The 10,273-nt window shown below is 49.2% G+C and overlaps 2 protein-coding genes across 2 annotated transcripts in view; one reads left to right on the top strand and one right to left on the bottom strand.

Moving 5' to 3' along the window:
• The first annotated feature begins 5,561 nt into the window (after nt 1–5,561).
• LOC140259253 (uncharacterized) overlaps nt 5,562–10,273 on the top strand; it is a 29,787-nt gene continuing 25,075 nt past the window's right edge. Inside the window, exon 1 of the mRNA XM_072350388.1 lies at nt 5,562–5,711. The gene's annotated coding sequence lies outside the window, so the exon portion shown is untranslated. The remainder of the gene's footprint in view (nt 5,712–10,273) is intronic.
• NPBWR2 (neuropeptides B and W receptor 2) lies at nt 6,109–9,006 on the bottom strand. The gene is made up of 2 exons (XM_072350344.1): nt 8,695–9,006; nt 6,109–8,192 (listed from the first exon to the last, which is right to left on the bottom strand). The coding sequence occupies exon 2, from the start codon at nt 7,781–7,783 to the stop codon at nt 6,785–6,787; it is 999 nt and encodes a 332-aa protein (XP_072206445.1). The 5' UTR covers nt 7,784–8,192; nt 8,695–9,006; the 3' UTR covers nt 6,109–6,784.

The raw sequence follows: 10,273 nt of genomic DNA, 5'->3' as shown, positions 1-10,273 counted from the left end.
GCCCTTACTGCCTGTTGGCAGCAAAGCAGAAAAACCCCACTTTGCTTTCCCACTCATTTCCCTGTGCTTCCTTTCAGCTATTTTGGTGGGTACTGATGTACGAACTGAATTTCCTCAGTAAAAGGAGAACCTCCTTTTGACAGATTTGGAGCTGTACGTAGCCCTGCTTGTGCATTCCTGGCCACGCCGTGTTTCCATGTGAATACGTGGGCAGAGCTTTGCTGCTGTGACTTTGCAGAACTGGCAGTGCATGCCGGCACTCAGCACTGCAGAGCTCGTTGTGCTCATTGTGTGAATCACATCCCCGAGTTCCACCACCTGTGGTTGGGATAAAGGAGAGGAAAGGAAGGGAGGACCTGAGGCTTCAGCACCAACCACTGCCCCAAATTCATGGTGCTGGGAGAAGAACTGAGATACGGGGACTGTAAAAAGTCAGAGCGTAGCAGTGACAGCTGGTGCTCAGCATTGGACTTTTTGGGGTGGGAGGTGATGCTGCTGCTGAGCTGATGCACACCTGTTTGGGGTGGCTGCCTGCTCCTGCCATCCTGCCCCTATAGACTTACTCAAGACACGACATAACAGACATGTTAAGGTTGTAACTTGTTCTGAAAGCAGGAATTCCAGGGTTTTTCTGAGCACTGAAAAGATGTGTAAAGGGACAGGAGTGAGGGCACTTTAGATGAAAGAGCCTCACAACTCCTTTTTGCTCCCTTTTGTCCCCTGAAGCCTGGATAAATTGCATGACAGAATGAACTGATCAATAAATAGAGCAACATGGTGGTGTATCTTGGCAACAACTATGCTAATCAGCCATGTAAACTACCTTTGCTCTCTCCCTCCCTTAAAATGCAGTGCAATCCCAGCTGTCTGCAACAGAGGAGCAATGTGGCTCTGCACCCTGGAACAGCCCATTACCCTCTTCCCCTGCTTTGCTCTGTGAGCTGTTGCTGCCTCTCCCATGCATGCAAGGTTTCTGCTTCAGCATCCCAGAAACTCCCTACATACTCTTTGGAGCAGGAAGTGCACAAAGATACTCCCAAGCTGGCTGAGTTCACCTTCCCCCCTGGAGAACATCTGTTCAGCTCCCAGGGTATTTGCTCCTGCTGGAAGTAAAACTGCTGCTCCACGCTGGTGCTGCTTGGAATGTTCCTAAGCAATCTGCAGGTCAGATCACCTGTCGCTCTGTGCAGCACAGTGTTACACACATCCTTGCTCCCTATTTACTCTCCATTCCATGCACCCTCCTGCAGTGTGTAGGTGGGAATTCCTACCTGCACAGACCACGTTAGCACCTATTTCTGGGAGCAATCCTATGCACGCAGCCCACTATAGCAGCAAAGATGCTCACACTCCAGCGCAGGGACTGCAGCTCCTGTGCAAGCAGCTGTATCTGCTGTGCCCTTCCCCTCCAGGTTGCAGCCAGGCAGGACACTCAGGAGCCCAGAGCAGCACCAGCCCTGCCAAACAGCAGGTTATCCACAGGGATGAATTTGCAAGAAACCAAATAGGAAGCTTGATTTATTTATTTCTTTAATCCTCTCCCCAAGGAAACCATTGGTAGAACCAGCACATTCCTGCAACATTTTTTTGTTGCCTCCATTCACCTTTCCCCTGGCAACAGGGGGGGGATCAGGCAAAGCTGGCCCCAGCCCTATGCACTCTGTAAACATTGATTTGTGTGTGTTTTTAGTTTGCCACGTGCAGCGAGTGCCCTGAAAATATCACACTGCACTGATTCACTCCGTGATGAAGAACGAACACACGAGCAATGCAGTCAATAGGTAATCGAGATTAATGGCTTTTCAGCTTACGTTTCCCCCCGTGTGAAACAAATCCAGCGTTGCGATTTGGCTACAGAACGTTTATCCAGTTTTAGGCACTAACAGCAGCCTCTCTGTGTGCACAGGTCATTTGCTCACATAGTTTGGACTTCCCCTCATTTTGGCATCGCACGCTCTTGCTTTGCTTAACTGCAGAGAAAATTCCTGGAGATAATCACTCGCCTCCAGGGATAGAGTGCAAAAAAAGCAGAACACGAAGCCAACCTCTGGCCCTGGCTCTGCCCCTTCTGCCTGCATTCCTGTGGCTGTGGGGAGCTCGGGGTGGAAATCTGAGCAAGGTTCTCTCTCCACGGTTTGCTTTGGCATCAGCACTGGGGTTTGGCTTGAGATTGCTTGGCTGGAAAACTGCCTGTCGTCTCCTGGTTATGTGTTAGGGATGGATGTGAGCTGTCCAACCACACCATCTCCGCCGTGGAATGTGGCCATCAGCTCCTGGGAAGGGAGGATGCAGCGTGCCCAGCACAGCCTCGTTTCTCCAGCACACAGCTCAGAGAAATGTAATTACACCACGTCCTTCACATCGATGTGGAGCAGCAGCAGGATGAGTCTCATGGGATGTTCTTCATTGCATTGAAAGCTGACTTTATTAATTACCAGCCTCTGATCTCATTTGAGGGCTGAGTTGATGAAATGGAATCCTTGTTTCTCTGCGTTCCTTGTTCGTCACTCTTATTGAGTTGTGTCCAGTGGATGTTGGGGTGTTTAGGAACTCCTGGGCTTTCCTGTGATGCAGCCACGAGCTGTGCAGGGCAAGGCAACATGGTGGAATTGCCCCAAAGTCCTGGGGAAAGAGGGAGAAAGAAATGTCCCCTCAAGAAAGCAGACAATGGGGACAGCTGCCTGGTTTTGCTCCAGGATTGCAGCTCATTGTGTCCTCCTTGAGATGTCCCTTCCTCCATGTGGGAGGTGATGGCAGCACCCAGAGGTGCTGAGGGGACACTGGGTTGGATTCCCAGAGCTGTGTTCAGCCCTGGGAGCAGCTCAGCTCTGCTCGAGGACAGCTTCCCAACCTGCCTCTATGCAGTGAGCCCTGGGCACTTACGGGAGTGCCTGTTTTTCCATCTAGACATCAAATATTATTTTATTTTAAAAGGGAAAATAGCCACTGAACAGCACTTGAAGCTTCAGGCTAGTGCCTAATTCCACTTGATGAGCTTTGTTAGATAATTGTAATACTTTTCTGAGAGAAAATAGAGCAATTGAGGCTCGTAATTAAAAGCTATTCAGACAGCTTTGATCTTTCTCTCTGCATCTCTACTTACAAAAAGCAAATGCCAGTGAGAAACACATGGCAATATTTACTGTCACTGTACTCGGTGATTTGCTTTAAACCAACTCCCTTCCAGCACAAGGGAGTTGGGGAAACAGGGCAGTGCAACCTGTGGCTTTTGGGGGGCTTTCTTTGGGGAGCTCTTTGTTTCGGAGCGTGCCTGGCCTCCTGAAACTGGTCCCAACAGCCCAAACTGGTTCTCAGGTGCCCTTCTGACTCCCTGTGTAACATTCCAGCCTGGATCATTAAGGCCAGAAAAGACCACTAGGATCCATTTAGCACAACCATTAACCTGTCCCTCCCACTCCTTGCCCACTAACCACATCCCTCTCAGTGCCCTTCTCCCTCAGCAATGAGCTCTGAGATGCCCAGAGCCCTGCAGGCTTCTGCAGAGCAGGGCAGCTGTTGGGATCCTGCGCTTGCAGTGGGAGCGTGGCAGCTGGTGGCACAGCAACCCCACTCATCACCATCCCAGATGGCACCCAGAGGCTCCCACAGTCTATAGGTGACAAGGCAAGGGCTGAGGATAAGCCAGGTTGTACAGAAAAGGGGCTAATTATCTTTCTGGGAAGGCTTAAATAGTGTCACCTAGAAGCACTTTTGTTTCGTATCTTCTCCATCGCAAGTTTTTTCCCATCTGTTTTTCATTTCTTTGCTTTGATTTTTTTTATTTCTTACTTTATGTTATTTTTCCCTCATCTAAAGGTCCTTCTGAAAGCAGAGCCTCCGTTCCTCACTGGAGCATTATGTCATTTCTCACTCAAAATCGTGACCAGCAGCAGGAGGCTGTGCCAGTACCGGGGGATTACAGCTCCGTGTGGGAACAAACTGCAGCACAACTCAACCGAGGACAATTGACCGAAACAAAGACAATTTCTTACTGCAGTGCAAAGATTTACAAAGCAATAGCAATTTCCGATCCCTTCTCTTTCTCTCAGCTGCCTGCATTTAATGCCTGTGGTGGGAACTCGAGCCCTGCATGAGCCCTAATTTCTGCTTTGGAGGTGGGAAATGGCCTCTTCTCTCTCTCCCAAGGATGGTGAAGGGAGTAACTGGGGGAATCAGACTCATTAAGGTTGGAAAAGACTGCTAAGATCATCCAGTCAGCAGATCACCATCCATGCCCACTAAACCACATCACACAGTGCCACAAAGGAAGGCGCTGTCCTGATGTTGCTCCCAGAGAGGGGACAGGTAGGAGCAAGCCAAAAGCCCCCAGCTGTGCGTAGGCAGGGAGCTGTGGGGTTTCCCAGCAGCTTTGCATTTATTAAGGCATTCCAGGAGAAAGTTCATCTGCTTTGGTTGCAGGGTTGGGCTGCCTTCCCCACCCAGTGCATGGTCACTTGGAGGGGGAGGGTAAGGAGATACAGAGCCCCCTGTGACCCTGGGGAACCTTGGAAGGGATGCTTGGGTAGGAAGAACGCTAGCAGAGGGTTCTTTAGGTGACGAGGCTGTGCCCGGACGCGCAGCATCTCCTCCCTGTGCGGCCGAGAGGCGCTGCGAGATGCGGACCTGCGAGCCGAGAGTGCCGCTCAGCGCTGCAGCACCGGGCAGCAGCAGCACCCCGAGCATGGGGCAGCCCCCTCCTGCCCTCCTGCACCCCAAACCAGAGCGAAGAGGAGCTGAGCCTCCTCTTGTCTTGAAGCGATTTCGATTCCACAGGTGCTCTGTTGCCTTTCCTACAGATATAACGTTAATTACTGTCGGATTTGTTACCCAGCGATGCAATTTATGCCCGGGGTGCGGCATGGGTCGGTTTGTGATGTTTTCCCACCCGGGTGTCCGTTGCCAGCAGATGGCAGCCGTGCTGAAGCGGTTGGTGGCTGTGCCACCCCTCCGTCCTCAGCTCTTCCTGGGCTGCTCTGGGGGTCCTGCAATAGCTCCGCATCCCCCTCCTGCCCTGGGAAGGTGAATAAGGAACGCAGCCCCCAGCTTTCCTTCCCAAATCAGCCAATAGTCTCACTCCCCAGCCGCCATCTGCCACATCTTCCTCCTCCTCGAGTCTTGTAACGCCTCCTGGGAGCCAGCAGCACCTTCCAGGTAGAGCTGATTGCTTCACAGTTCCTCCTCCTGTGACTGAGGCTTGCTAAGCAAACAGCCCCCCCCCCCCCCCCCCCCCCCCTCCTCCTGCCTTCTCCCCCCACACCAACCACACGTTGTCATTTGTGATTTGGACAAACCCTTGTGTTTTGGGGTAAAGGAGGAGGCATAGGCACAGGGTGCAGCTAACAAGAAATAGATTCGAGCCATGGAACTTGTGGGCCTGAACTTTGTGGGCAATAAGTCATCATGTCTAAGGTAGGAAAGAGAAGGCAATATGACTGACCTCGCATAACAAATCTCTTTCAATTTTCTAAAAGGAAAAAAGAGATAGAAAGAAAGAAATGGCCTTCAAGCTATTTTGAAGTCTTCTGATTTTGGTGTCAGGGCACAGATGGGCCTGATTTGCCCCAAGTGGCCTCACCTGGAGTCCTACCAGCCTCTCCAGGAGCCCATTACACAGCTGAAGGAAGTCTCTGCTTCTACAATTGCCTCTTGGATGGTGCTTGAACTTACATTGCTGCTCCATTTCGTGGATGGAGATCAAACCCGTGCTCCAGGTAATTCACCTCCTGGGTCAGTTCTAGTGTGTGTTGTGTTATGGCTCGTTTTAGGTTCTGTTTGGTTTGTTCTGTGCTTTCCTGACAAGGTGGGGGCAGATAAAAGCTTATGTTGGTGCTTGTAAGTTTGGGGAGGGCAGAGTGGGACCCCTAAGCTGGTTTCAGGTGCTTCACTGCAAGCCCTGGCTCTGTGAAGCACTGATTTATTATTAATCTGTTGAAGGTAGACCCGTATTTGCAGTGATTGCTGATAGCCTTGTGACTTACAAAACACCTCAGCTGTTACCAATAGATGATTTTTATGGTAAGGAAAGCATAGTATGTGTAGCAATTACATGGGACAAATAGCACAAGGTTTCTGCAGTAAAAGAAGGACCAGACTCTTTTCCTTCTTTTTCCCCATTGAGTTTATTTTGTCTACCACTCTTAAATGAATGTATATCTGATGTTTAACAGGTAAAAATAATCTCTAACACAAATTCTCACGGTTACCACAACATTTTTAAGGTGTGTTATTGAACAGCACTTTTAAGACATGAGTTTTTTCTTTTGGTTTAAATGTAACTTCTGTTAACAGTTCAAGAAAGGGGGAAATGGGGAGCTGACATCCCTCAAACAAAAGCAAAGCTGTAACACATGTGCACACTTGGACATGAGAATGGTTATTTTTTCCTTCCAAACACTCATTTTACATTCTTTGTATTGTTGATATGTCACAAAGTGAACGCCAGCCCTGCTGTTCCCTCAGTATGAAAGCTGGTCTACAGCTTCACTGTGCTGTACAGCAGATGGCAATAAAGGACCACTGTGTAGCAGAAGCAAACCTTTGGAAAATAATTTTCTGTCCTTAGTGCTTTGGGGTGTGATCAGAAATGAGAACGTAGGAATACAGCTTTGAGGAGTTTGGGGATGCAGAGATGGAAAATGCTGGACAAATTGTGAATGATAATGGTAAACATACAGTACATACAATATAAGGAGAACTCTTGTGCATTCGTTAGCCAGCCCCGAAGTTTGCAGAGTTTCCCCTGCAAAGCTATGGGAAGGGAGCTGCAAGCCTCCCGGTCCACAGTTCAAGAAGTTCTGCATTCCAGCATCTTCCGGAAGCTTTTCCGAAAGCTGTCATCCAGGAAAGCATACAAGAAAGGATTCAAGCATGAATTGGCATAGCTTAGACTGGTGATGAAGTAGGAGATACCAATGACCATGGAGGTCTGGGGCAAGTCAGTGGTCAAAGCCACAATAGTGGCCAGGTGGAAGGGGGTCCAGCAGAAAAGACACACGGCCAGGACAATGAAGACCATGATGGTGACTTTCTTCTTGGCTTTGTCCAGAGCTCTGGCATTAGAGTTCAAGTGCATGTTCCTCAGCTTGTAGAGCATCATGGTGTAGAGGATGCAGATAGTGGACACTGGAATGGCAAAGCCAAGGATGAGGGTATAGATCCTGCTGGCTTTGAACCAAAACCTTTCAGGCTTGGGGAAATTTAGACCACAACTCTTGATCTTCAGGTCGTCTATGTATACGTTGGCAAAGATGATGAAAGGGAGAACTATGATGGTGACTAGGATCCAGATGCACAAGCTGACGATCCTGGCTGCTCGGTATGTACGGTGTGGCATCCTCTTGGACCTGACTGTAGCCAGTACTACCAAGTACCTGTCTATGCTCATCACTGTTAAGAAATAAATGCTGGAGAAGATGTTGTAGTGGTCTATGGACAAGATGACCTTGCAGAGGACTTCTCCAAAGGGCCAGTAGTGGAGGAGGTGTTCAGCGATATTAATGGGCAAGACAAGTGTGAACAAATCATCAGCTATAGCAAGGTTCAGGATGAACATGTTTGTTACCGTCTTCATCTTGGGAGCCTTGAGGATCACATAGATGACAGCAGTGTTGCCTGTGAGCCCAACAGCACAGATTACAGAGTAAATCACAGGGAGGATAACATAGAAATCAGCTGATTGCTCTTGGAAGGTGAAGTTGAATGTCATATTGCTGTCCAGGTAGGAGCTGTTGGCTGCATTGCTGCAGGTGCTGTTCAAACTGTCCCACAGAGAGCTATTCCCCATGCCCGCTGGTCACAGGCTGCCCTCTGACATCCAAGGCTTCGTTAACAAAGCAAATGACAATTTTATCCCCCTGTGCAAGTGGAGCAGCTCTCAGAGCATCCTGGAGAGCCGCTGCTTTCCTCTGCTGGAGAGGTCCGGTGGCTCCAGATCAGCTATTTGTAGTGAGAGTCTGGCAGCAACACAGAGGGCAGAGGAAGCTTTGTGCCTGGGCAGCTTTCCTCCTCCCCTGGAGGATGTGAGGGATGGCTGTCTCGCTTGCACAGTGCTTGCTTTTCCATATCAGAGCCAAAGCATTGCTGTGTTTAATTAATGCCTTTCTTTAGATTGGAGACTTCAAGCTCATTTCAGCAGCTGAGATTGCACGTACAATAACATTTATGACACAGCTCTACTCCTCTCCCAGGGTGCCCTAGCAGAAGAAAGAAGGGAGAAAAATAAAGTTAAAGGGGTATTTCCAAAATCAAGTTAAAGGGACTTAACCCACATTTAAAGTAACTTTATTTCTTAACCGAGGTAGGTTATGATCTTACTCACTATGAAGAGCATCCACTTGTGGCAGCACGCAAAAGTTGGCACAGGCAGACAAACCCGCGAATCCCAAGTTGAGGATTATCCAGACGAAAAAGGGGGGAGCACCATGAAAGCAGATCCTCTCTAAAGTCAAGGAAAGAATCTCCCCTTCTGCATACAGCTTTCTGGCTGCCACATCCAATGCTACCGCCTGACCTGTGCTCCCAAAAATTCCTCTGCAGGGAAAGGAACAAAAAACCCGACCCCCTGTGCAGATCAAAGATTTGGCAACTGGTCCCCAGGCTGAGATATGAGAAGTGCCTTGCTCTGCTTGCAGTTTGTCACGCAGCCATACAGTGAGCAGGAACAGCATAAGGACAGAGGGCTGCGGTGCCCCTTACCTGGTGTGCAGCTCTGCTGCTCCTCCGGCACTGCTGCTCCGTGTAGCTCAGCCTTGGCTCGCCGATCCTGGCTGGAGGAGGGTCCCCGGGATGCTGACGTTACCCATCTTTGAGATCATAGCAACATGGTGGCCGTGTGTGCATGGCACGGCTGAGCAATTAGCGCTCCTTCCCATCGGGGGAAGAAAAGTTCTGTCTGTGCTGGGGCTATTTAAATAGGAAATCAGGCAGATGCTGGCGAGCAGCTGGTGTAGCAGGGCTGCTCTCTTCAGGAATGAGGTGCACAGGCAGCACCCCGGGCTGTCAGGCTGTGGCTGTTTGAGCAGTGGATGTGTGAAGCAGCAGAGGGGGGGGAGTTGGAATATCCCAATAGGGAGCACTGGCTGTTTTTAACAAGGAAAGATGCACAGATGTGTGTGGAGGGGGGAGGGAGTGGGAGGAGGGCATACAACATTACAGAGCTGGTAATGAAAAAATAAACAGCCATACCTTGCCAGAGCTCTGCTGCTTCCAGCTGAGCTCCTGGTCCAGCTTTTGGAAACACAGCTTAGTCTTGGGATGTGCTTGAGGAGGTGCAGGAGTGCTGTGAAGAAACACACCCCAGGTTAAATAACAAAGCCAGCAACAGCATACGATCACTTTTATTTTCATGTCAGCGTAGGAAGAAAGCCAAAGGTCATCCTCATTCTCCTTTAGTCTTTTAAATGCAGCACCTGGCTGCAGGCTGTCTGACCTTTGTTTTAATAGCAGGGGAGAGGCATCCATCCATCAGCGCTCTGCTGCTGGTGTGCAGCACCAAGCGGGTCAGCGTGTTGGAATGAGCCATGCTGTTAAGAGATGTGTTTGATTTTGCTCCTTTTCTGGGGATGTTTTCCCTTCTCTAGCAAGATTCATGTGCACTGGTAATGGGCTGGGAATCAAACACTTTGAAGCAACTTCCTGAGGGTCATGGGTAGAACTGACTCATTTTTTCCCCCTAGGCTTGGAGCACAATTCTTGTTGGTATTTTCTTTATCTCTACCCAAATCTGGCCAGTTGCTGGACCTCAGCAAAATGAAACAAAGTGAAGATTGCCCAAAGAATATCCATAGGGATTATAAGAACATTATTTCATCAGAAAATTGACTCCTCCAGAGTTGCCCTGTTGCTTTTTGTGGGGGGGAAATTGGAACAGTTTGTGAGTTGTTGTAGGGGAAACCAGGTTTGATAGGTCTGCAGTGGGAAGGCACTGGTTTAGGAATCACTGTTTTCTTTGTCAAGAATACATTGAACCAAAAAGTTTAAAAAAAAAAAAAATGGGGAGAACAAAATGCTAAATTTACTGTTCACAGAAACAGATTATCTGGAGGGAAAAGGTGTGATTGCTTAGGGGAGGAACATGAGGCTGCCAGAAACTTGCCCAGATCTGAGCTCAGCATGCGTGAGCAGGTCTGGGTGGGATGCACAGCAATACTGCAGGTGTAACTGATGTGCAGGTGACACATGTCACCATACAGCTTGAGTCAGCTGTGCAAACAGAAAGGCAGGCAGAATTTTAGGGAGGGGGAAATCCCCTGTGTTTCCAAATCTGTGCTGCTTT

Source organism: Excalfactoria chinensis, chromosome 15 (assembly GCF_039878825.1).
Source record: "Excalfactoria chinensis isolate bCotChi1 chromosome 15, bCotChi1.hap2, whole genome shotgun sequence".
Lineage (NCBI taxonomy): Eukaryota > Metazoa > Chordata > Aves > Galliformes > Phasianidae > Excalfactoria > Excalfactoria chinensis.
This window is presented reverse-complemented; position numbering and strand designations above follow the sequence as displayed.